General features: G+C 41.6%; 1 protein-coding gene across 8 annotated transcripts in view; it reads right to left on the bottom strand.

Annotated features, from left to right (window-relative positions):
* The window catches only part of tjp1b (tight junction protein 1b), a 52,778-nt gene extending 30,135 nt beyond the window's left edge, over positions 1–22,643 (bottom strand). For 7 of the 8 annotated variants that reach the window (XM_046395466.1, XM_046395465.1, XM_046395458.1 and 4 more), the window contains exons 1-2: positions 22,233–22,643; positions 13,937–14,078 (exon numbers count right to left, since the gene is read on the bottom strand). In XM_046395466.1, the coding sequence (XP_046251422.1) occupies positions 13,937–14,078; positions 22,233–22,384 (294 nt within the window). In that variant the 5' untranslated portion in view covers positions 22,385–22,643. Of the gene's footprint in view, positions 1–1,207; positions 1,597–13,936; positions 14,079–22,232 lie in introns of those variants that run through there. The other variant, XM_046395463.1, reaches the window with a different exon arrangement.
* Positions 22,644–27,983: the final 5,340 nt, after the last annotated feature.

The following is a 27,983-nucleotide window of genomic DNA, read 5'->3' on the forward strand; positions in this document are numbered from 1 at the left end:
AAGTCCCGGCATCCTGGTAATTATCAGCGATGCTTCCAAACAATGTAATCTACACCAAGCATATAAAGATGTGTTGTCCACCAGGCAGAGGACCTCAGTGTTCATTCAGTTTTTAGCTTTTAAAGGTTAAGTTATCGCTTAAGAAATTCTAGCCGAATCACGATATTTTGATGGTCAAAATCCCTGAAAATCGCTGTTTATGTCTGATTTATAAGTTTTTAACATCCAAGATCATAATGTAATTCTGTAAACCAGATACAGGAGAACAGGATAACGTCTTCTGTCCATATACTTGGAGTTATGAGTACGACACTGTCCATCGTTATCAAAGCTCAACAGGTGATGACTGGTGCTTTTGGCTCATGTTAGCAGAAGTCCAGCTGTTGATATGTAAATGAAAACGGTGACATGGTTGGCTGAGATAAACTGAGACACTGACTGCAGCTCCAACACACAGCTGACACGACAGTGGTATGGCAGCTGGTTCAAATATAACGTTACAGGCACCGGGCAAGGAAAGCAGGTATTTCACTGTCACCAAAACTAAAGCCAGCTAACAAGCTAGCGTTAGCCAACTGCTAACGAGCTTCACCAAAGACCCACTTTGGTTCAATAGACAGACCACGAAAACAAGGTGAGCCACCACATGACCTTCCCTTTAGCTTAGAAAACCGATGTCATATTTCCAGCAGCTGACCTCAGGACAACACTCTGTCATCGCCTCTGGCACTCTCACGCTTAATGAATATTGTGCCCCCTTTATACCCTCTTGGTCAAATCAACCCTTAGCTGGCCGACATTTTGTTCCAGCAGCTAGGCTAGCTCATCCTTCGCCAACGTTACCTAGACGCTCCGCGTACTTGACTTGGGAACAAGCCGTCCGGACGATGACAGCTCCACCGCAAGGCATTTTGTGACTCAATGTGCTCGCTTATACAAGCCCCATAAAAAAATGGAGCAACGGATATCGGTATTAATGCTTTAAATTAGAAGATAACGTTAGCATGTTGTGCAAGTAGCTAACCACGTAGCATAGCCTGTAGATGCAGTTTGTTAGCAGCAGTGAGGCAGCTAAGTTACCTCAGCTTGTACCGTTATCGCTCGCTTGTATCCGCAGGGGGACACACATCCAGTCAGCTGCTGCGGTTAGCGCGAAATATACTCCCACAAACAACATACTCACTGATAAATCAAGAAACCCATTCACCTTGGCAAACGCAATGGTCCTCACAGCGTGCTTGTGAAAATCTTACAGAAAAGGAACGGAAAGGTATTCCTTGTGTGGTTCCAGAGCAGCAGCCGCCGCACTGCAATGGCAGGCAGTGGATGGAGCCTTCCTCTTCCCCCCCTCTGCTCTCACACTTCGGCTGCCGTCACCGCCGCTGTGACAGTGACAGGTTCGCCTGGAAGAAACCATTCCGGTTTGTCCGCGGGGGGAGAGGGGGGAGCAAGGATGCAGAGAGGCTGTCCACAGCAGCCGCCGCAGCAGCTATCCAGCAGCATCAAGCGCCATTCCAGCGTGAGAACAAACGGTCGTCGATGAGGGTGAAAATACACCAACGAAGCCGTATCAGCTCTCGCTATACCAAGCAGTTCCCACTATAAACGGTGAAATGGATGCGACTGTTTTCAACCTGTCTTATATTTCACATCAGTTTAGAAGGAAAACATCATTCCTAAAAAAAAAAAAATGATAATCTTAATAAATGAATAAAATCCAGCGGTTAACTCCATTACTATCACAACTGACAGCTAAATCTCAAGATGGATTTTAATTTTATTTAGGTCTAACAATCGGATACAGGCTCATATTTCCATTAGGAATAATCACAAGGATGCTTTTAGCAGAATAACACCGTCTTTGAATCTGGTACCGTAACAATGTCTCTGTGTGAGTTTTGTGTGGGCTATTGAAATAACTTACTTTCCCATGTAGCCTACTATGATTTCCCTACAGACATGCTAGTACAGCTAGACTGCAGTCAGCTTAACAGATATTTACCTTTAAAGCACTTTTAACAAGCATGCTGTTCAAACAGAAAGTTAATAAATCACTGTGAGAAGGAAAGAGCTATTGAGAGCTACAGTGAAGTTATACTTCCTTCAATCACCTGAGAGAGGGGTATTTAAAATAATTTAAATATTATAATTTTAGCTTTATTGTTGATGTAAATAAAATGTTTGCTCCTTGCATTTCAACTGTGCTGAGCAATTTTCAGAAAACCAAAACCACGGTACTTTTAAATCACTTTTACGTAAAGTGAATAATATTGTTTTATTTTACCTGTTATTTAAACTTTCAACAACCAGATGCCATTGATATCCTGTTCTTACCTTTACACCTAGAACTAAATATCAAGCTATTGTCTGCATGCCAATGTACAAAAAAAAAAGAATATAGGACAAGACTGTTCTTGCCTTAAGTGCCTTAATATTGATTCGATGGATTGAATTTTAAAAAAATGGGTGGTTTGATTGATTAGGTTTCCTCTGAAGCAAATGACTAGACAAGGACAACGTGGCTTATCCTTCATGCCTTTCTCTGTGTGTGTGTGTGTGTGTGTGTGTGTGTGTGCAAAATCAGGAAAATAGTGACTTATTTCAAAATGATGGCTTTCTGCAAAATGTGATTTGAAGGATGAAGGTTAGAGGCTCTTCATGTAGAAGATATTTTACGTTGATGTCGTATTGTTTTGAACGTATCTGGACATCACTTTTAACTACAGTCAGTGTAAACTCTTTACATGGAAAGCTGAGGTAGGCTACTTAGATAGTAATGACATGGTGCATAAAGCCATTTAAAATGCAGGGGATAGAACTGAAACCCACCCTACAGTCACGATGCTCAATACTCCTTCCCATGGGGTATACAGATTTAATCAATATACAGTAGAATGTAAATTGTGCACTGCACCAAACCCCACTCTTAAGACTATAATGCATGCATTTTAGTTTTTGTGCTTGCTTTTCCAGAACTGCCTAATTCTCTGCAGCACCTTCTGTTGTGCATTTTATCACGTTGAGATTGTGTGACCGTTCTTGTCACCTCTACCTCTGGCACTAATGAGTGCAGGACAAGACAGGGGCTGAATAAAATGCTGGAGGAGCAGAGGTCCTGCAATGTTGCTGACGTAAGGACACTTCCCGCAGATTCCATTGGAGGATCGGGAGGAGAGGGATGGGGTGGGGGGGCATCTTGAATGGAAGAACGTGAGTTGTCCAAGGTCATAAGAATTAGATAAACAAGGGCAGACATATATATCACGTGGTAAAACAAAATATGATGAATAGCAGTTGTGAACATGGGAATAAGGAAACTCCACCAAAAACATACAGCAATGTATCTCTGACCTGCACGTCTTCAGTTTGTAGTTTTGTATCCACTGATGGCCATAACTGGCAAACCCTTTGTAATATGCGAGGATAGTATATATCACTGAACATGACTGATGGTTAGATAATGGTAATTGTCATCATCAGTTATCATCATGCTTTACAGTATTAGCTAAAGCACCGCAGCGGCAAAATGTAATTAAGCTATGAAACCCCCATGGAAATGCACGAATGTAAACTTTTCTTTACAGTGTGCATCTTATTAAATAGGCTTTGATGAAAGCCCACACTGCTTAATGTATCTCTGCTGAAGCCCTTGAAATACCCTCTGCTAATGCTACAACAGTGTTTGCATCACTGGCTCCAACAGCTAAAAGGGAGTTTCACAATCCGTGCGGCAGAATTATGCAGGCCCAGGCACACACAGGATCCGAACCAGAGTGTGACTGCAGGAACAAATCACACGAGTGGAAAAGCAAATTAGAAATTCACAGCAGGTTGGCTTTTAGAGTGCACTGCCCCTGACAGTGAGTGAGTCACCTCTCAGCCACACAGGTCAGGAAAACAGCCTACTAAGCAAAGGTTGGCGTGGCTATCTGTGAGCTTTAATGACTGCAGCTATCAAATGACATGACAGACGTTAAACATAGCACTGCAGCAGAGGCGAATAAATGCATTTGTCCAACAGCGGGCGTGAGAGAAAAGATGATGATATGTGACACGGTGTTGCCAAAACTGCAATTTGATACTCAAAACTGTGTGCGTTTTATCTTGTTATCCATTCTTTGGTTTTACAAATTGGAATACATCAATGTAATCTCATAATGGAGTGAGCTGGCTACTGTACAGAGGCTTGTGTTTCTCTGATTTCCTTGTTGTCCTCTGTCAGTATCACTGACCTCTAGCATGAGAACTAGCACACTGACTTGACAGCCAGCCCATTAGTTCAGCACAGAAATTCCTTACACAAGGTTTCCTAATGCCTTATGTGGTGCAGCACATTCACAGCTAAAGAAAGAGACCAGGCTCCATGATCTAGCAAGACTGAGATATCCTGTAAAGTCAGCAGTAAAAAACAAACAAAAAAAACCCCACTTATCAAAATGTGCTTTGTGGAAGAATGAAGTGTGACCTCTGTGAAGCATAGTTGAGGATGTTCAGTCATAAAATGCAGGTGATACACAAGCGAGAGATGAAGAGTTTAGCTACAGCCTCTTGTAATCTGTCCAACTGATTGTACAGTATGTGATTGTAAGTCCTGTCCCACAAAAGAAGAAATATCATCTTTAATCTAGAACACTGAGATTCTGCGTTAGAAAACAGACATCAGATTTAATGATAATGATGGAGCCGGCTTTTGTGCAGTCCGCTTTTATTTTTATTTGATGTCCAGCTAAAGAATTAACACACCTGATTGTGTTCTTTGTAGTTTGCTTCCTTGTCATTCAAATGGACCTAATAGCTTATATATTTTAACAACCATTGTGTTGTCGACCGGCTGTCAGGGGATGCCCTGGCTACAGTGGAAATGCTGCAAGGAAATGACTAAATCAGTATGAAAAAGAAGAGTTGCACTCAGTACAGTGTAGGTCTCCGCCAGGGAGTGCAGGGGAGGCTGTGTGTCCGGCGTGTATGAAAGAGAAGAGTGGAATGAAGACAAGAAAACCAGCGATGTCAAATGTCAATTTCAAAATAAAAATGCCAACAAAAGAATTTGGCCACGGCATGTACAGCTGTTGATCACTTTCTGATTTGGGCTATCAGTCGATTAGGTGGAGTGAGGAGTCAGCAGTATAAAACAGAGCCATCGACAAAATAGGGTCGTGAATCACCATAAGAGGTCCTTGAGCATGAAGTCATAAATGTGGACAAAAAATATTAGGGTGATGAGTCCAGTACAGAGTATATGCAAGATTATCTGTGAACACACACACACACACACACACACACATACACAAACAAACAACAATACACATGATCCTTTAGATAATGATAAAAAATCTCTTTTTTTTTTTTTTTACAAAATCCAAATCACTTCACTCTAACAATAAAAGGATGTATTTCACGCAATGGTAAGAGTTACATAATGATGCTGAGCTACAGGCAGTTAAAAACAAGGAGACAAACACCATCTGACGCCATGAACACGCAGGATGTGACTGACAAAGCGCAAATCTGGATTTAATGATACATAAATTTCAAACCCATGTACAAGGAGGAAATACATATTTTTCAAAATTCCTCATATGAACCTATAATCTCCATGTCATTTTTCCCACCAACAGCTGAGAGCTCAGACATATCAGGTGACATGAAATGACCTCACATCCCCGGTCCTGTGGATCATGTGACAACGGGCCACCAACATCCAAATCCTCTCTGGATCAAACTACAGCATCATGTACAGTTGCAAAGAAGCAATCACCTAAGTATGTTTATCCCAGGAGGAGAGCACTAATGCTAATAAAGATGAACAATTCCAATCAGTTAATGTGGATGCCTGTATGGCAGAGAGGTGAAATAATACCAAAATGGTGAGTAGAATTATTTTGCTTTTGAGCACCAGATCATAGATTGCAGTGCTAACCATGAAACTAAACTCCCAGGAGGATAAATCTGAGCTTTTAAAGCAGCAGGATCCTGATCAATCCAACTGTGATTTCACATGCAGCTGGAATTGGTGACGGCAGATTAATTATCTGTGTTGAATAACCAGAAATACTCATGTAAATCCAGGGAGACTCACTTACCTAAAACCTACAGTGTTGTTCAAAAATATACCATATAAAAGACAATTAGAATCTGACTGAGGTCTCTGATGTGGGCTCCCAGTTAAATCACAGATGAATTGTCTGTTTTTTTAATTATTTTCATCAAGAAGACCATTAAATTAGTTTGGATTCATAAGAGGTTGTCTATTCATGGATTTTTCCCAAGAGAGCAACCTCGCTCAGGATGAGAGCAAAGCAATTAGAGGCCTTGGTGGTGGGGGATCAGGTGCTCCCTTCGGACCAGACCGAAGGGGTATTGTGGAGGGCAGGTGATTGGGGGGGCAAAAGAGACGGGAAAGAACAAGGGAGAAAAATCACCCAGGGGGAAATTTACCGCACTGCGGAAAGAAGCCGGGCAATGCAATAAATCGCCATCGCTTCTCATTTCAACTGGAAATTCCTTTTATCACAACTACAGGTTGACTCATTGATAAATCCAATAAGGAAAAAGAATATCAAACCCAAATTGTTTTCTTAAAACAGAGGAAACAGTGCAAGGTTGCTCCCTGTAATACATCAAATGAGTTGGGGTTTAAACTGCATGTTGACTTGGCTTCACCAACCACATGAGCATCAATAGACTTCATACTATCGACCCACTGTGGTGGCTGGACCGCCTGCTGCTTTTAATAATAAAATGTATCTTAGCAACTACTCCAACATTTTCTACCACCACCCACAAAAACATTCATGCAAAACCAACATCCCAACTGCATGTCCAACCCCTCCTATCTCTTCATCCATCCACAGCTATGCAAACATGGCTCTCTTTCCCTGTGTTTCTATACATTTAGGTTGTAAAACTCTGCCCTCTGCAGGACTTTGGCTGAACACTATTTATCTGCATCAAACATGCCTTGTCTTGAGTCTTGCAAGAGGAAATCTATATGAAGATAATATTAACGGTGCTGTGAAAACAAGCACGAGGAGGGTGGATGTGCGTGATTTCAACCCATGCTGGCTGATGAAGCCCAGCGTGAGCTGATGGAGGGAGACACAAGCAGGAGCTGGGGTTTTTCACCCATGAGTCTGCCGTGATGGGATGCTCCTGAGTCTAAACAGCATATGGTGCCTCCCTGGGCATCATCACACATCCTACATGTCCAGCAACACAGCAGGCTGCGTGATTCACACACACACACACACACACACACACACGGCACTGACACAGCAGATATACACACACTTCTAGATACACATAATGCACATAAACTTCATTCTGCCTTCCATTAAGAAAAAACAGAGCTGACATGAGTCCTGGCTTTATGTAAGAAATGAGAATAAAAAAGCTTTTTATTTAATTTGTTTGTGAGTATTTTTCTTTGACAATAATCTTCTGTTGTGTTGCGACATGATAAATCTCACATGATTTGACCCAGTATTGTGGGTCTGACTGATTGATGTCATTATTATATCTAATAACACTAAGAGAACTTAAATGATAAGTCAATCAACCCATTAGTCAATTGACAGACAATTAATCAGCAGTTGTTTTTTATTTATTTTTTTGGTTACTTTTGCCAGTACGAGCTTCCTAACCGTGAGCGCTTCCTCCTGTTCCCAGTTCCATGTCATTGCAAATTCAGTAACTTTTAGGTTTTGAACTACAATGTTCATTTTTCTTACATTTTATAGATTAAATTCTCATTCAGCAGATCAACAGATAATAAAATTAACTGCTGGTTGCAACCCTCATAAATAATTCATATTCACGAAACAGAAGAGTTCTTCAACAACTCTCAGAGTATTGACAAAGATGTGTCCATTATACACATTATGTTTTATTAGAATATAGTTTGAATGTGTTGTAAATACAAGTAAATCCAAAGCGCATTTGCAGCCTGTAAAATCTTGTTACAGCATTAGATAAACACAAAATGTCTCCTTCAGAAGAGCAGTACGTGTTCATCTCATGATAATCAATCAATAGACAATGCAATCTACGGAGCGTCGACAACTGTGGGCATCAAACCCTGTGATTGATTAAGTTGTCTTAGGACAACCTTCCCACTGTTTCATTCTTAATGCTTGACTTCCCCACCATGGCCACCATCTTGATTCCTACAAGCATTACATCATCCTGCTCGTTGTCCTTCACTTGACCCCACACACAAGTGCTCAATCGGAGGAAAATAACAAGAACATCAAGCTCTCCTTGAAACTATAATGAAGGCTTGTTACTGTGGTATTAATAGATTCAGACTGTGTTTTTGGAACGGAAAATATTGTATGTGATATTGGTTTAGTGCTACATTTTCACTGATCGCCAGCTGCTGAGGGTGCTTACTATCCAGGTCTCTCCTCGTGACATAAATCATGCAGGAAAGTCAATAGAGTTGTTGAGATTTATGTGGGTTTGAGTATTCTCTCTTGAAATGATTTGTTGTAGATGAGGGACACGAGCCCGACCATAAAAACAATTTAGAAGCACAAGCCATTTTTTTCAAATCTTTCACTGACAACCAAGGTCTCTGCTGTTTACAGTTTTCCTGCGGATTCCTTTAAAGAAAGAAAAGGATGGTATCTGATTCAATTGCGTTCTTGGTTTATGGATATAATAAAAAACTGAATATTCATGATAAAAAACATGTAACGATCACATAGTTTATAGTAATAAAAGCATAATTAACACAGCACCAATCCAGTTTTAAATCTTTTTTTTGTCAAGCTCTGTGATTTCAAAAACAAGGAGTGAAAATGTTGCAAGTCGCTGCCGTGGAGGCTGTAAATTCAATATACTGCTACAAGATGTGTGACAAGATGGCACATCACTCACACAGTGCCTACAGTGACCTGCCATATGTCCCATCAGAGGACACATAAGCAGGCCTTGCTCCTAGATGTCACCCCCGAGAAACACACCTAACATCTGCCACCCCCCCTCCGTGCAGCCTGTGGGCTCACACACGCAACCTTCACATGCATTTACATGCACGTGTGAAATGCAAACCTCCTCCATCACCTCCAACCATCCCCCAGTGCTTATAGGATAAAAGAAAAGAAAAAAAGAATCTCCTATAGAACAACAACAAAATCCATCCGTTTGACTCTGTTCTTACATAACAGACCTGTCTCAACTAGAAAAAAATCAGCTGTTCCCCCAATCACAGAGCCTCCCCTCCTCCCCCCTCCTTCCAATAAGGCCTCCTACAATGTTAGTCGTGATAAATCTCCTGCACCCACCCCCCACACTGTGCTCCTCCCTCCCACCGTCTCTCCTCCACAGCCGTTGTGGCGTGTCTCACTCAGGACCGGCCCTCTGTTCCCACCCTCGTGCACCTCCAAGCCTCCATCACACGGGAACAATCTCCCTCCAACAGGCCCTGAATATGCAGATTGGTTAATTCAGCTGCAGTTGCTCTCTCCGTAAATGCATCTGCAGCACTTTCTGAAGACTGAGCAGCGAATAAATGCTTACGCCGGGGGTTTTTTTTGGTGGTGTGTGGTGGTTAGGGGGAGCGCCTCCGTCCATGGCAGACTGCAGCCAAGGATGGGATTTTAGAAGCGGGATGGGGCAAGCAGAACTAATAAGCGATTAAGCCATTGACCAAGGCAGAGCTCAAGGCCCAGTTGGTGACTGATCCTGATCTGTTAAGGAATAATTAATTTAATTGTGCTTTTCATCTTGGCTTAGTTGCATTTGCTCCTGCTGATACACTCTTAGTTGTTTCTCTGCAACTCACCTGGTTATGGCCTCTGCAGCAAACATTTCCTTTAACATTTTCCAAAACAGCTGAGAGAGCAGGAAAAATACTGCATTAAAAACAGATTTTCCCACCAGTTTAGCATCCTCACTGTAGGTTTAGTGTTCGTGTGTCATTTTTTCCCCTCTGTTGTCATAATGAAATACAATGCACATAAGAATAAGCTGCATATTCCAAATCATCTCAACACTGACTCATGTAAGAACCTCTAGAAAAGACGACAGTTTACTGTTTCTTATCGCTAATCCCTGAGTAAAGCAAAAAAAAATCAATATGAGAGATTTGCCACGTAAATAACAAACAGAATAAGATTTTATGTAATGCTAGAGCAGATACACTAATGCATCTTTCTGAAATATTAAGAAATACTGTAAACGATAGGAGAGAGAGAGAGAGAGAGCGATAACTCCTGTTGTATACACAAAGGCATCGGGTGCATAAAAGGCTGTAGCCCCCCTTTCTGCTGCTTTCTGCAGCCTTAGCACTAAAATCTGATTCAAGCTTTCTGTGAACAAGTGTGCCGCTTGCCAACACAAATGACAGTGGGAGTGGGCCATGGGCCAAAGTCCTCCCCTGACTATCAAGAGAGAAAAGCAATCAAAAGAAGCAATCGATATAAACAAAGTCTTAACTACTATTGATCATTTAGCTCCATGCTGATGGGCAATGATAGTTATGGACCTGAATTCATACACTCAGCTGATTAATATCTTCGCTTTTCTGTTGAAACAGCCGCTGAGGTGAGATTTTTTTGTTAGAAAGCGACTGCAGGTCGTCCAGCGGCTCAGAGGCGGTGTTGTGTCTGTTGTCACATTTCAGTGGGATGCAATGGGAACTGCTCCTCAGCTCAGCATCCTGCAGTCTCATCACTCACTGTAAGGCGGACCGTTACTTCCATCAGCTGCATTTGAGTTCGGGCAAAGTCAGCAAGTTTTCCTCTAGTGTGCACACAGCCTGTACAAAAGAAATATACTGTGGAAAGGCCTGGGAGCCCTTCGCCAAGCTCTCAGTCTCTGGTGAGATAGTGGCCTATCCATTTAAGCCGTTTGAAGCGTCCGCCGAGTGGCAGGCCATGAAGACAAATGACAGCAATGTGGTTAAGTCACTCTCTATGACTTTCAGAGCAGGAGAGGGTATGAGAGTACAATGACACTAAACTGCCTTTTTCAGTTTCATTCCGATGAAGGCTTACGATTGCTGTGTATGGCCCCAAATCAAGGCCACCACTAATCTGTCAATCACAGCCTGCAAACATCCACCTCCAGCATTTCACTGTCACATTCACCACTGCTTTTGGTTTTCTAACTGCTTTTCATGACAATTCATGTTTTTCACCGAGACAGTGACAAATTCGTCGCGCAATGTGTTATATTTTCACTGTTTTTAGCCAATATGCAATATTTCCACAACTATTAAACTGATTGCTATATGCTGCGTTGTGTAAAGGATGAATCCTGCAATAATCATTTTGGTAATCACCTGCCTATTTTTCAGTCAACACCAAGAGGCCGATATTTTCAGTCATCTTGTGAAATACACTATATGGACAAAAGTATTGGGACACCTGACCATTACCACAACAAGGACCCATAGACAGACTTGCAGCTATAACAGCTTCCACTCTTCTGAGAAGTGTTTCTGTGGGAAGTTTTGCCCATTCATGCAGTACAGCATTTGTGAGGTCAGGCACTGATGTTGGATGAAAGGTTCTGTCCCGCAGTCCATTCCAGTTCATCCCAAAGGTGTTTGATGGGGTTGAGGTCAGGGCTCTGTGTGGGCCAGTTCTTCCACACCAAACTCATCCAGTCATATCTTTATGGAGCTTTGCTTTGTGCACTGGGGCTCAGTCATGCTGGAATAGAAAAGAGCCTTCCCCAAATTGTTGCCACAAAGTTGGAAGCATAGCAAAATGTGCAAAATGTCTTGTTATGCTGAAGCATTAAGAATTCCCTTCACCAAGCCAGACCCCTGAAAAACTGTTCTATCCCAATACTATTGTCTGTATAGTGTATCTTCTGAATGAGATTCATTTTTTGTGATCCCCTGCCTTTTTTTAATCTATCACCACCAGCAGCTTGATATTTTTATCTTTTTGTTTAGTAGTCAACAACTAGTAGGTGCATTGCCGTGAAATGTGAAACAAACCTCTACATTGTTCACAGAACTAATCGTTATGACTTGATTTCCTAACTTTTCCTAACTTTTCTTCTAATGCTCACTTATCTACTGAAACATCTCAACATCCTATTGATGGATTGGCACAAACCTTTGCAGGTGGTGACATTCAGGACGAACTGTAATAACTTCGGTGAGCCTCTGACTTTTCATGAAGTCGAACATTTAATGCAAAACTTTGGTTTATGATCAAATACCTGCAAAACTCAGCTGAACGCGATGAGCACCTTAACAGCTGCTTATTTTCAGCACATTAGCATTGTGACTGTGATCACGTTAGTGTGTGTGCAGATGCTTAGTCTCATAAATAAATCAGCATGTTGGAGACTGACTTAAAGCACAGTGACTGTGACACACGGCACAGCCCAGCTGAGAGTCGTAACTTACGCAGCGGTTAAAGATAAATTTAATGCACCTATCTCAGAGGGATTTAAAACTCTAATGTTCTTAGAAATCTATGTTGCAGTGGCGTACTTATCATATCAATAATTCAACCAGTTAAGAGGTTTCGTGATATCCTTTAATGAGATGGAGCGTTTGAGCTGAATTCACAGTCAGGTCATAGCTGAGCTGTCAACATGAAATAATTCCCCTGAGGCGGAGGCCCTCTGGCAGTCTACTGCTCTGTCTGGAAACAACAAAGTACATGTGTGCATTACAACTGTGTCTGCTTTGAATTATGCACATCAGAGCTCTGAATTTAAAACCCTGCTTTCTGAATTAATAAGCGTTTTGTGTATTCAGCAAAGGATATTTCATGATCAGTGTGGCTATGAACACAAGAAGGAGTTTCACCTTGAGCACTTAGGAACGTTTTGAGGATTGAGATACTTGTTTTCGGAATGTGAATGTGGATGTAAGATGGGTGCGAGTCTGTGAATAATATAGCAACTTTGATGCTCGAACCAATATAGTAAATCTTGGAGCCGAACAGTTTCCATTTTAACACCCCTCATGATGGCTTCTTATTCGCGGCGGTTGATAAATGCAAGAATTCATCAACCTCTTTAACTTTTTTTCACAGGCTACAAATGACTGTGCAGTCAAAATGAAAGTGAACACATTTATCTCTCACATTGAAGGAACGGTTTGACTTTTTTGGGAAATACACAAAACCTGCCTTAAAGCACCTCTAAAGTTTACCTCTCAAGACAAGAACTCAAGACATTAAGTGTAAAACTCACATCAAATATGCTATTTTAACACTTTTTGTACAGGCTAAAAGACTGGGGTAGTTGTTTCCTGCTTCAAAAACACTGACAACAACAACAAGGTGAATTACTGTCATCATCTCTAATCTGTACATGTCAGTCTGGGATACACTTCACCAAATTTGCAACATGCAAACGGGGATTTTCACCATTATTTTCCTATTCCTTTAATTTGGACACATTTCACTAATCAAAGTAATACTTTGCAGCTCAGCCGTGATAACGTGAGAGCTCTGTAGGACTTCCTAAATTATCTGCAATCTGTGAAAGATGATCATTCATGAGATATGACTCTGCCATCTGTGAGTAAGCAGTGCTCACAAATCATTTTAGTTCAGTTTACCCCTGGTGCCAATCCCACACATGGAGCACATATTCTTTAAGTTGTCCACACAATTCTATTTTGTCTTTGAGTATAAGTTATCTCCCTGCTTTTGTGTTATTACAGAAGACAAAACAGATCCTTTCTGCAACCTTTCTGGTGTTAGATTTATTGTATAGTTGGATGAATTTGTCTGTGGTTTCTTTCAGTTGCACGCCAATAAAAAAACCCCCACATTTATTGTCCCGCACGGTAACTGCAGTACTTCTATACAACTGAAGCCTATTCCTGAGGGACTTTTTGTATCAAAAGTATTTAATGACAGGTGTCTGACTTGTTTGTTTTATACATTACAGTATCTGTGGTTATGCAATACAGCTCATTAATGCACTGTGTTTGCCTGTGAGTCAGTTGACTTACATTGGAGTCAAGGAGATCAATGCTGTCCAGACTCTTGCTCCTGTGAATGCGGCCCTTGATGCGGCGGAGTGATGGTTTGCCCTGATTGGTGCTCACTGAGGAGGCTGCTGTGATGGAGCCAGCCGTCGGACTGGGGTGTATCCTGGGCCGGGTGGAGGGGGACAAAGAAAAACAACAGCACTGCATCAGGGCAAGTGAGTACACATCCAGTATTGTTTTATAGCAGGACAAAGTGCCACGGGCAAGACAGAAGAGGAAGAGGAGGAAGAACACAGTGGTCACGTTTCTTGCTTCTCAAAAGGCCACAGTTCCCCGCTGGATAAAATGACATTTAAAGAAATCTATAATTGGATTTAATGTCACAGCAGCCCTGTAGGGGAGCTGGTTGGACCTCAGGAAGCACAGCATCTTCAAACACAGAGGGGCTTGTGCAGCTCTGTGGGCCACACTGGCCAAGCTGTAGTTGGGTCATGGTGAGATGTGGAGAGGAGGCACACTTGGCTGACCTTTCACCAATACTCTCAGGAAATGTTTCAGCCTTCACAAATGACATACTTTAGCAGCAGCGCTGCTGGAACCCTGCTGACCACATTAAAGTCCTCTACATCACGTTTCCTTTGTGATTCCTGTGTTCGTTGCTTAATTGCTGTGTAATGTGCTGTGTTTGCCACAAAATTAATTGTCCCCACAGGGATGAATAAAGCTGAACTGAAAAGAGAATTTTGTTTTCCAGTCCATCTGGAGCAGGGTTGCCTTTTGAGAACAGCCATCTATTGGTTGTCTATTGGGAGTATAACATTGGAACCACTCTTTAATAGACACCTCTTACAATAAATCAGTAATTAATCTTTTGTAGATCAGAAGCCATTCATGAGAACAAATTTTGGGATGTTGTTTGGTCATTTAATAATTAATAAGATTTCAGAGTTTGTCATGAATCATCAGTTCTAAAGTAGCAAATGTTAATGAGTTGTTAATAAATCAATTTTGATCCAGATATTTGCTTTGTTTTTCTATTTTCAAAGTCACGTTTTGGCTGATCGACTAAAAAACTGTTTAAAAACAGAAAATAAGTGTCCTACAGGAGGAGGGCAAACAGCAGCTGGCATCCCATAAGTTACTCTTATTGATAAATGAATTATTATCTATGAATAATTGCGCAGGAGAGAGACGAGTTGAATAAAAAGTTGCAAACTAGAGAATGTGTGGGAGTTACAGCTGTTAGAAAGTATCACCATCATATCTAATGCATTACTAGTTAGTAAAGCTGAAACAATCAGTCACTTAATCAATAGTAATTTTTTTCAAGCAAGAAGACCAAGTTGAATATACTGCTGGACCACTTTTGGTCAATGTGCTCCTGTGGACAAAACTCAGTACTGTGCAGCCTATCAGTTCTGAAAGATCAGTGGCCAATGGGAAAGCTCCAACACTGGACCAACCAATGGTATGACTTAATGTCACTCAGTAAGACTTCTGTGTTTTAAGGCTGGTTGCTCTGTGGTCCAGCCAAAAATGCCAAAAGTACATTCTGGTTCAGTCTCAATTGTTAAGGATTATCTGCATTTTTGTATGTTCTAACACTTTGATTTGAACATGTTTTGATTATTATGGACTCTTGGCTGGATAAAAGAAACATGAAGATGACACCTTGGACTTCAGGAAATTGTCACGAGCATTTCTCACTATTTTCTGACATTTTGTAGACCAAACGACAGCAGCGTCAGTGCTACAGAATTTTTTTTTTGTTACCCTATGCTTTGTTGCTTAATTTAGCTTTTAGTTTTAGTTTTAAATGCACAGCCAGTGTTCATGTAGCACAGTGTAGCTCAAATTGGTACTTTTGTCACTGCCTCTGCTCTGCTCTGCTCTCCAGTCCTTTCTCTCAGTGTCACGGAGGAGAGTCACTCTTAATGAGGATTTACCTAACACAATATCCAGTGAGGCAAAATCCTGTCTACACAGTGCGGCTCAGGCACAGTAGATATCCATTAGCGTGCTCGGCAGCAGGCTCAGAGGAGCTCTCGAGGTTTTGGGGACTCAGCAAGGGAAATTATGACGAAAAGAGATGGACAAAGATGGGAGGAAAGAGAACATCACCTTCCACTTTCTCTCTGCATTAATTCAATAGCCGCCTGAAGCAATGAAAGGTGCTTACTGGCTGGAAATGCGAAGTAAAAGCATTCAGCAATACATGCAGTCAATTACAAGCGACCTCAGGTTGTTCTCATAAACAATACAGCAAACATGACTAATGAGAAAAGCTGCTTGGACTGTATCACAGGCCCAGTGCAGTCCTGCGCATTCAGAAGCTCATTTCTTGGATGTGGATTCTCAAATGGATTTCAGCCAAAATGCTTCAGGCCACAAAGGCAGAAAGTAACACGGTGCCAGCAACTGTGCCGACTCAGATATAATTTGGTATGAATGATTTCACGTCGCTTGTGTGATGAATTCTTCTTCTCTTTAATGTGCTTTACTACAGGTTTGAGAGAATATATAAAACACTGAGACTGAATGTTAATGTCTCCTTTTCACTTAGAACTTAGAACAGAACATTTTAAGGTACACAAGGATGAATTTGTGTAGTTTAAAGGCTTATTGTCCCTCAAACTATTGCCAAAGTTATGGAAAGTCAAAAGACCATTTACCTTTTTTACTTGCTATGACGCAATCTCATGGAAAAGGACATCATTTTAAAAGAAATACTTTGCCATTTTGGATAATACACTCATTAGCTTTTGTGCTAAAGACTTAGACGAGAAGATGGATTCAACTTTACTGTCTATACCTCAAACAACAAGCTACAGCCAGGAGACCTTCTTAGTTTAATATTCAGCATGCAGATGTGAAAGTTACATTTGAGGAACTTGGAGGGTAACAAAATCTGCCTACCAGCATCTCTGAAGTTCACAAATTAATACATTATGTCCTGTTTGTTTAAATGATAAGAATTAAGGCAGGTCATTTGTGGGTTTTACTCCCCGTAAAACAGATTAAACGAAGACATAATGTGTTGATTAGTGAACACTGGGGACGCTTGTAAGGAGATCAGGGAAGCTGTTCCCCCGGTTTGCAGTACAGACACATGTGAGGCAAGAAAGCAAATGGGAGCATCTTCCAAAATAAAGCAAACGTAAAGAAGAGAACAAAATATCAAATAACACTTTCACATTTTCATCACTGTAGTGTCTTACTGAGAAGACATAGAAAGCACATTTTGGTCATTGATGGGATAAACAGAAGACTTCAGCCTGTATTTGCTGTTTTGTTTACGCACACACGTCGGTGTTTTGCGTGCGGTGCGTTCACAATATGATAAGTGTCCGCTTGAACCTGATATGACGACTGTATTGTAGTCTTGGACCCTTTGCATCCACTCTGAACAAAGAAAAATGAAAAAGAAGAAGAAAATGGAGCAGGATCAATGCAAAGACCCCTCGATGGCCCACACCATCCACTACACAGTGTGATAATGTAGATAAGGTAAGGTCAAACAGATGCCTGATGCCATTACAAAGAAAGGACGAGGGACACACACACACACACACACACACACACATACACGTTAATCAGCTTCGGGACTGGTCCCTCTGTTCCCCCTCTCTCAGTCTGCCTGCAGGAGCCATCAGGTACGATTAGTTCGAGCAATAAAGGCTACTGCTTAATCAGCAGGTCAATAGGCAATGTTACACTTCATTCCTCCCATCTTGGCCACTGCTAATATAACACTTAACAAGGAGAGGAATCTGTGTGTGGTACATGCACGCTCAGACACAATAAAGAACATAAAGACACACACACACATACACACTGTAAAAGACAGACAATCAAATTCAGCATCAGCCCTGGTCTAAACGAGTTATCCTACTATCTGCCTACTTTGGTTTACTGTTTTGGAGAAAAGGTGCAGGTTAAAAATAAGAGGAAAACATTACATAAACAATAGACTTGTTGTATTATTCCTGCAGGCCTGCAACAGAGTGTAAAGTTCGTTAAGCCAGGTTAATGCTAATCTTTGGCTGCGGGGGGGGGGGGGGGGGGGGGGGGTGTTCAACTGCAGGCAAGGGGAACATCTGCTTGCAGAGACTAATCCTAATTTAGAGAGCTGCTGCTGCTACATAGTCTTTATCAAAGGAAAGCGGAGCTGCGCCTCCTCCAATTTTGGGAGAATGCGATGTACACGGCACACGCAGTCTCTGCTTAGCGGATGGTGTAAGGGTTCATTCAGAGCGGGTGTGTAATCTCGCCACCACACGCTGAGAGATCAGCCAAACAGGAAGCAGCTTTGACCATTTGACCAGAAATGGGACAGAATTAACGCTGCAATTATGTAAAGAGCATCCGTAAAAACAGTATACTGCATTGCTGTATTCCAATGCAATGGAGCTGGCAAACATAATCATTTCATTTATGGAGGTAACTAATTACAATATGTATTTTTTTTCTTCAATTGATATGTTGATTATTTTATTGATTAAATGTTTGCTTTGGGAAGTAATTGTTTCAGCTCCAGGGGTGTGTGTATTTTGAGTGTTTTCCCTTCCTTCTTTTTTACATTTAAGGGCATACAGAGTTAATGAGTACAGACTGATATTGATCTCACTTTAATCAAGCTATAAATATCATTTGTGGAAAGAGGTTAAACCAACAGGCATGTTCCTTCAAAATCCTTGCAGAGAAAAGAAGAAGAATCAGTTTTATTGACAGTATATATATTTTTACATACACACACTGAATTCGCCTTCTGCATTTATCCCATCCTTAGTTGAACACACACATGCAACACCCGGCAAATTACATGCAGTGAAACACACACAGGAGCAGTGGGCAGCATCAAGCGCCCGGGGAGCATATTGGGGGGTTAAGTGCCTTGCCCAAGGGCACATCAGCCGGCTAATGGAGGAGGGGTGCATTTTTCACATTAATCACGCCACCACACCCATATTTTTCCTGCCCGTCCAGTGGGGGAATTGAACCATTGACCCTCCGATCACAAGCCGACCCCCCCCCCAGAAGACGAGGGACATTTTTTTCCTCCCAACAGTGAACAGTCATACAACCCTTACGGCTACACCACACATTTCTCATTATTATAATATGTTTATATTTGTGATTGATCATCTGAACAGACTGCTGTAGTTAAGCCATTTATTTGACACCATGCTCCATTTCAGTCAGGCAGACAGACACTGCATGTTTTACAAGGTACCTTATCTACCCATGAAAACAGAAGTTTATCAGATGAGGACACTGCACATCACATTAACTTTACATTGCAGCACATTCATTAGGCAGACGCTTTAGTCCGAAGTGGCTTAAAGTAAAATATTGTATTTTTATATTATTTATTGTAAAATAAACATTTGAAAGAGTCAAATAGAACTAAAGTTCAAATTTGCACAGCCTGGAAATGGGATGTGGCAGCTTCAAGTCGAAAGGATGGCATTTTATGACCACCAGTGCAGTTACTATTGAAAATGTTACGATTGTTTTAACCACCACTACGTTTGATTGAAGATATTAATAACTGTGGTGGATAAACATTTACCCTGAAAAATAATCCCATCCCAAATGTATCACCTTGTTATGGCAACGTCAAGATAAACCAAAGCTGTAAAGGTTCTTCAGGATCATATCAGTATTCTAGCAAGTTTTATCTCTACCAATGATGTACTTTGTCCTACTTTACTGTTGGCGATTTTTACATTTTACTTTCCTTTGATTTAATTAATTATTATTACTATTATTTAAAATTTTACTTTTTACTTTTATTTAACCAGGATTGCAAATCTCTTTTTCAAATCTCTTTTTCTTTTTTTTTCCATTTGGCAAAGATGGGAAACACAAAACAGACAATAGAAACAAAGTACAGTACAAGTCACATATGCAAAAATATTAGTTTAAGCACCGATGACCTAATGAGTCTGTCTTTCAAAACAGATTTAAAAGCACTCAAAGAAATCTTTTGTCAAAGATCAATTGCTAAGTGGTACTAAACTTTAAATGCAGATTGATTTATTTAGTGGTATTTCTTTCAGAATACTTAGCTTTATTTTTCTGTAGATATTTTATATATTTTCCTATTATTATTTGTAAAAAAAGATGTATATATATTTCTGCAACATACATGTGGAGTGAATGTAAATGCCTGCTGCAATTGTGAAATTTCTCAGGCTGAGATTAATAAAGGACATCTATCTATCTACAAAAGTCTGCACTGCAACGGCTCATAACAATGTGACATTAAATGCAGACATGATATCCGGTGTCACAAACGCGACTAACACAAATTTAAATGTAATTGCCATATGGGAATGAACAGAAAACAGCAGCTGCCTGAAACGTAGGAAAACTGCAGTGACAATATCCAAACCACAAGGACATGACGTGCAAAATAATTAGGAATAATTCAAATTCCCTTTTATGGTCTTTTAAATGACGTATAAAGATAAAAGATTTCAAGAGAAAGAGAAATTATAAAATCATCAGTGTTTCCGGTTGTTTACTAGACGAACACGAAGAGCTTCGACGGTTTTTACTTTGCCCCACAATAGTTGGGGCTACTGCTTTTCACTCGAGCTGTAAAAAACAAATATTCAGTTTAACAAGGTCAGAGCTTCCTCTAAGAGTTACATAACTAGCATAGCTTTTTGTATCAACGCACGGCTGTAGAAGAGACAAGAAACCCCTTCAAAAATCTATCAAAAAATGGAGATGTGAGTATCAAAACAACAACAACAGAAGAAACACAGAAGGAGCCCTTTATCTCAGTGAAATCCCTTATCGTCTCCTAAGGGGGGGAGCAATTAGGCTAATGAAGGGATGACTAAGGAATATGATTAGTTAAAGAGACCAAGACTTGGGAAAAAAGCTGCATGTGATAAGCATCTGACCCCTGACTGAGGTTACAGCAGCACTTTAACTTTGCATGACATCACTACTCCTGTTCATAAGAGATGGAGGTCGTGCTCTTGTAAATGTTTGAATGAAGATGAATTACATTCGAGAATACCTACCGCATTAATAAATAAAACCTGTCTTTTGTCCTTTTGCTTTTTGAAATTCTGATTGTGGCCCTGCGAATGTCTGTAAATCTCCTTTGATGGTTATGATCTTTCAAGAGACACTCAATACTTTTCCAGCATCAGTGTTTTGTCCTTGTTTCAGCCACAGAGAGGTGTGTGGTTTAGGAAAATGGTTTAGGTTGGCTTTAAGGAGGTGATGATAATAGTTAAGCCTCTCACACATCGGCGCCAAGCCAGTGTAACTACATTATGTGGATAAATGATCCACACCGTGTGACACATTTTGAGTTTGTGTGAGACACTTGCTATGAGAGTGCCATTGAGCCTATTAACTCCTAATTAACCGTCTTTGCTTTCAAACAAGATGGTAATCCGGCTGTAATTAGGGGTACTATGTCACACACGGTGCAGCCTCGGCAGCACTCTGCCCACAGCCAGGAAAAGGAATGAGAGGAAGTCTTGTCTTAAAGTAAACAAATGAACAAATGAGGCCGCAGGAAAAGAAATAGAAAGAGCAGAGTGAGATGTGGTTACTGCGATGTATACTGTAGCATACAGACGCACAGAGTAATGAAGACACTGAAGAGGTGGACAGACAAGACACAAACACACATGCTGGAAGCAGAGTATGGGTTTGAAATGTTTAATAGGCTCATGGCATGTGGAGATGTACAGAGGCCTGGAAATAAACACAGGAGAGGATCATGTTTCATGCTTTACATTTTATTAATTAGTAACAACACAGCAATGGGGATCAGAGAGGAGGTCTGGAGGAGGAAGTGAGTGATGGTTTACCACATGGTTAGCCTGACGATGACATTTTTTCCCAGTGACAACAGCAGCGCAGTGGAGGCCCTGAAGTGCATTAAAGCACATGAAGTTGGAGGCAAAGAAACGATGATGAGGCTATGACATCACCCCTACGCATTCAACTTTACAAACTGATGGAGAGGAAGGACGCGCGCGCGCGCGCGCTCGCATACAAACTCCCAGCATGCGGAGCAGTTGCCTTACCTACTGTGCATCGACCACAGTAGGTCTGTGATGGTTGCAACATGGTGCAGACAGGCTGCAGTGCCGGAAAGGAATATTATGTCATTTTGGAGAGTCAGCGAGCGCACCGTGGCTCCGTGACCCGCTCATCATTGGACGAGATGTGGGAGGCGACAGCTCGGCTCATCGAAGCCCCCCCTGATTTTTTCCCCTTTCCAACCTGCATCATCATCCTCATCATCATCATCACCATCCGCATCAAGATTCATACTCACCACATACGCTTCCTGGGTGGAAGACAATGTTCTTTGTTGACGGCAGTCACCCCCAGAGCCAGCTGCATTACAGTAATGTATTTCTGGTAATTCACCATGGTACTGTCCACCGCTACTAAAAATCCAACCCAAAGAAAAGCACAGGTGATCATATAGTTCTTTATTCCCTGGCATCCGCCTCCGCTGCGTCTTCCATGCTCGGCATCACAACGCCATTTCCAGCGCTGAAGGACTGACAGTGAAAACACTCCCCAAGGAGCTGAGCGAAAGGTGCCGTACCGCTGCGACCCATGTCTGCAATGACACTCTGACCGTGTTTTAGCGCCGATCCATTCGATTTGGAGGTGTTTCTTTAATACGGTCGGGATTTGCACATATCCACTTCCTCCTGCCTCCTCCCTCCTATCCAGGGCTGGAAACACTCTCCTTAAAAACGCTGCAGCGTCCAGGCGTCCGTGTGTGTGAGGTAGGGGAGAGAGTGTGTGAATAGTGTAGTCAGAGGGGAGCGACTGAGAGGGAGGGGAGGAGGGAGAGGAGGAGGGAGGGCGAGGAGCAGGGGAGGAGGGGGGAAAGGGACCTCAGTTGTGGCATCTGTTAAGGAAGTTTACTGATCGTCTTTAATTAAATGTTAACGGTCACTTATTTTGAAAGTCGAGCCGTCTTTGTGTTATTTAATACTTCCTTCAGGCAGTGACGACTTACACGGGCGTAACTAGAAATCTACCCACTACACCTTACTTTGGGAGGTGTAGTGCGCTTCCTTTTCTGTAATAGATTTTGGAAAAGCGCAGGTGTAAATGATTAAATGAATGAATTCCATTCAGCTGCTTTGCTGTAATAGAATTTCCACAAAATCTGGAAATGAAAATGCAATTAACCCATGATTCTCTCCACTACCGTTGTGATAGCAGAAGGATTTCTGCCATTGACTTAAACACTGTGGTGGAACCCACTACTTCAGCCTTCAGCCGGCTGTCTTTAACCATTGCAGAAAAAAACGGCTCAAAAAGGCAATAAGACATTTATTTATTTATTTTACTTATTAATCAAAGAGATTATTATTTATTTACTTATTTATCTCTCTCATGCTCCTCCTCCATGCACATACCTGCACATCCCTGTGGTCACAGTTAATCATATATGAATATACACAAACGCAATACTTACAACAATGTTGAAAAAGATGTTGCAAGTATGGCGTTCCTGTTTGTTTCCAGTATTTATTTGTTGCTATTTTTGGATTGATTTGAATTTGAATTGATTGACACTCACCATCACAGCTATGGACAACATTCAGTTGCTAAGTTACTTATTGTGTGTGTCTCTGGACTTTGGTATTGAACTGGAGCTCCACACACAAACATGCAACCTCTTGGACCCCCCTCCATGTGTATTTTGAATAAACAGGATCTCATTGTTACACAGATATTTGTTACACTCAGTATATTTTCTCTAGTACAGCATGTGTTCAAATACTGACAATTACAGTAAAGAGAAATATCACATTAGTAGTGGACTTATATTATTCTTTGTAACTGTCCTTTTTCCGACTTGGGCACCTTTTTTTCACCTCCAACTGTCTGGGTTTTTTTCCACTTTTTTGTCACCTGAGAGCCTGCAGTGTTTATTTTGTGGGCCTAAAACAAGAATTAAGAGTCGTTTAAGAGTATTTTTAGTGGTGATGTTTAACTCAATAGTAGTTTAAAGTGTAAGTGACATATTTGGTGTTTGACACAGAAAATATGTTTCTCTTTTCCACTGCAGATTACACGGTCGTTTGTTCAAAGAGGTGCAGCACACAGCGACTCCGTCTCAGTGAACTGTGCCCACACCACCTGTCATTAGCAGTAAACAGAGGCTGGTGCAGGTTGTTTTTCAGTCAATAGACTGACACACTGGTGCCACTCTAAGCTTTACAGTAAGTCGATTAGTCTAGACTTTGAAGTCTTAGAGAGGAGAGCCACCTTCTCACCTGAGCAGTGAAGTGCACATTGCACTCTCACTGGACCAGACAGACTTAAACAACAACGAGGGACAGCAGAAGAGCTCTGAAGGAGCCGAGGAAAGAAAACTGAGGACGTTACATTTATCTTCCGTATGCAATACAATATTACAAATAACTGTTGTTTGAATTACGTGAAAAACAGATTATCTGGGTTGTTATTCAGGAAAAACTGGATGGAAGCGCAGCCTGAAAAGGAACTTTAAGAGCTGGTGTGTCCTGTAGAATATTTCCACCATATAGCTGAACAGGCAGAGCATAGCACTGACACTGCCAGTGTCAGGGGAGCAAATCCCTTTGTGGCTGATGATGCTAAAAATGTATGCACCCATGACACTGTAGTGAGAGTATGTTTCATATGCCATCCTTCAGTACTGACAGTGTAAATCTCTATTTGGCCAATGTACGGTAAACTGAGCTGCATATGTAAATACACTGTGAAATGATAATACTGTATTATTTGAATCAATGAAAAATATTTCTTATTCCAAAATTAACATCTAAGTTTATAAAGCTTTTGGTATTTTAGAAAACCGAACATTTACCACACATCTTAATATAATGCACAGGGAGTGAACATCAGGCCTTTTCTGAAATTCAAAACAGCTCTTTTTGTGGTTGCCATTTCATTACTTCTGGGTGACTGGACGCTGAAAACCCTTCAGGGCATTAAAGGGACCTAAATTCATCTAGTGCTCATATGTCCAAAAATGCCTTCATGCAGTACCTGCTGCATAGAAGGCTTCAGCCCTTCTCCATGTGCTGAAATTAAACATTATTCATTTTGAAATGAACAGAAATGCTACTGCATCCACATGAAACATGTGTGGACTCTACTCAGGTCTCTGCGTTTGTAGAATGTGTTAAGGACAGCAGAGTTAGAAAAACATGTAATTTCATGCGATAAGCAGGGCTGCAGCTAACATTGAGGTCACGCTTTTCCCTGGGAATTTGGGGGATTTAGCATAGGTAACGCACCACAGTTAAAGGCACACACATTTTGCTATTTTTTTTCAGCTAACTACAGTCATACTTTGAAATATGGTTTCATATGGGCAAAGAAAATAAATAAATAAAAGATCTAATTTAGCCCAATGTTGAAATAAAGACAAAACACATTAAGAAGAAGATAACAATAAAACGTAAGGCCAGGGACCCCCACGGGCTCCGGGGCCCCAGGAACTTTGTCCTTGTCGTAATCAGTCTGTGATTCCTGGACAAAATTGTGTAACTTTCTGTTTTATATTAATGCTTCTTGGCTTGCAGCACATCATTCTTTATCTTTTTAAACACACTATGTTTATTGTATTGTGCACCAAATCACCAAATTCTTCTTACAGGAAAATATTTTAAACTATTTTGAAAGTATTTGTACTAAATTGTTTTTTAACAACAAAACAGTTGCAGTTTCACCAGCAGAATATAATTTATGTGTAGCATGATGGTTCAGATTGTGTTGGATGACTCCACTGGTTTCCCCATACAGAAAACCTCCACACTGAGTCTCGGCTGCACGCTGTCAGTGACGTCGCTGCTTCCTGTTAGTAGCCTCTTGAATCCAGTCAACACTCAACTAATACACCACTAATGCAATCATCAGGGCAGAGCTGCGCTCCAACAAAGCTACCAGCAACGCACTCCGTCACCTCCCATTGACCAGGACGCCGTTCAGATAACTCTTCCTGATTAATCAGACAACACAGATCATCATTATCAGGCATGTAAGACACAGCAGTCATTAAGGGATTGGGGGACTGCTGTGGACACACACACACACACACACTAAGTCTCTCTCTCTCTCTATCATAGACACACACACACACACATTGCAGAGAGCATGTATGGGAACCAGTAGTAGTGTGTCAGTGGGGAAACAGCAGTGGGTCAGTGGTTGTGCTGCAGTCTGAAGCCCACTGCATACCCATGCACACTCCACTGCAGCACTTAGATTTCACAGTGGCATCCCCCCACTGCATCTCCACCGTGATGCCTCACAGCAGCCTGCCCCATCATTACCCTTCTCACATGAGATCCCACTGCTGACATCTTTTACTGTGCGCTGCACGCTCGCGGAGGTGCGGAGGTACACGTGCGCGCTAATAACACACTAAAGTACTTTTTTTTTTTTTTCCCCAGCAAGTAAATAGGACAGACGGAGCTGCCCTTCTTTCTTGTGTCCTTAGACTCTCTTGTCCACTTTATTCTGTACAGCAAAATCAAAGCTGGTTTGTAGGACTCAGAGGCTGCTCCCAGAGGAGACAAACCTGGACGAAAGCCCTAAGAACCACTACCGCTGGAACACCAGTGATTTATGGCTTTTGCACCAAACAAAGAGGAGAAGTTCACAGAGAAAGTCCTCTTCACATGAATGCACTGCACCAAGAAGAAGGAGAGTAATGAAACACACACGCACAGAGTCACACCTCAGTGCTGTCGCAGTGCTTTCTCTCTCTCTATGTGCTGTGAGGTGAGTCATCAGCACAGAGAAGTGTAACCTCACGGCTCCAGCTAATCTCTCCTCTCCTCCTCCACCACCTCCTTCTCAACCTGCCAGCATCTCATTTTCTCCACTTATGGATGAAGGCACGGTGACTTACATCCTCACTGCAGCCTCGCATATACATATAAGGCCGCAGATCCAAACGCGTGCTGGTGAATTACACACACACACACACACATCCTCTGCAGGAGAAAGTGAAATATCATGCAAAAAGCCAGTTATCCAATCAATATTTCTGCGTAACCATGCATTTAATGCAACTTAAATCAGCACTTTAATGTGAGAGTCCAGACTTGGATGACTGCTCTAGAGGTTTTATGTGATGGCTTTATAAAACTACAACACTCACATGAAGACACTGTGGCAGTCAAGGACTCTTAGACCGGATTCGGTCAGCTTCACATCAGTTTCCGTGCTGCTCTTACAGTGATACATCACTCCTTTGTGCCCTTTCAGTCAGAAGCCCAGAGATGTGATTAAATGCTGCATGTTCGCTCTCAGTCAGCAGGATACTGACCAGAGGCGGACACGAAAAGCCAAACTAATAAACACAGTGTCTCTTTGAACCCATGCAGCTGACAATCAATCTGCTCCTCTGCTGTGGATCGGTGAGAGAGAGTGCAGATCAGAGAGGCGAAAAAACACACACATACACGACTTCATGCGGAGGTGCAATTTACCACAAGGAACATATTCCCAGGTTGTTTCCATGTTTATAACTAGCACGGCTGCAGACATGCTTCACTCTGTCACACAGGGACACACGCTGGCACACAAATTCCAAAGCCAAGCATCTATGACTTGAGGCAGTTCCTGTCCTACTTCTCCTAAGAGTGAATAAACAAAAGAATATGCCGTTTTTATCTGAATATACATGCAGTCAGCCTTGCCCGATGCTTGATTTGCTTACTGTATCTGAATCAGCCCGTATGAACGGATAACATACAAACAGGAATTCAAGGATACATAAAGGGCAGCATTAATATCCTCTTTAAGTTTTGCCTTTCCCAGCATCCAGTGTGTGAGATGTCAAAACCCAGTAAGCATCATCACATGTGCTGTGCTCAAGAGCCTTAAATAAGCTTTCTAACACTGAAATGACATTTCAAGAGGACTTACGTTGCCTTGTTAGTGCACTGCATCTTCTGTGGAAGCTCTGTGACCATTCTGACTATGTGTGCTGCTGTGATGTGTTGTGTGTGTTGGTCTGTTCCTGTCAGCCTGTCTGTGTGTGTGTGTCGGTGTGTGT

The sequence above is a fragment of the Scatophagus argus genome, chromosome 7 (genome assembly GCF_020382885.2).
Source record: "Scatophagus argus isolate fScaArg1 chromosome 7, fScaArg1.pri, whole genome shotgun sequence".
Classification (NCBI taxonomy): domain Eukaryota; kingdom Metazoa; phylum Chordata; class Actinopteri; family Scatophagidae; genus Scatophagus; species Scatophagus argus.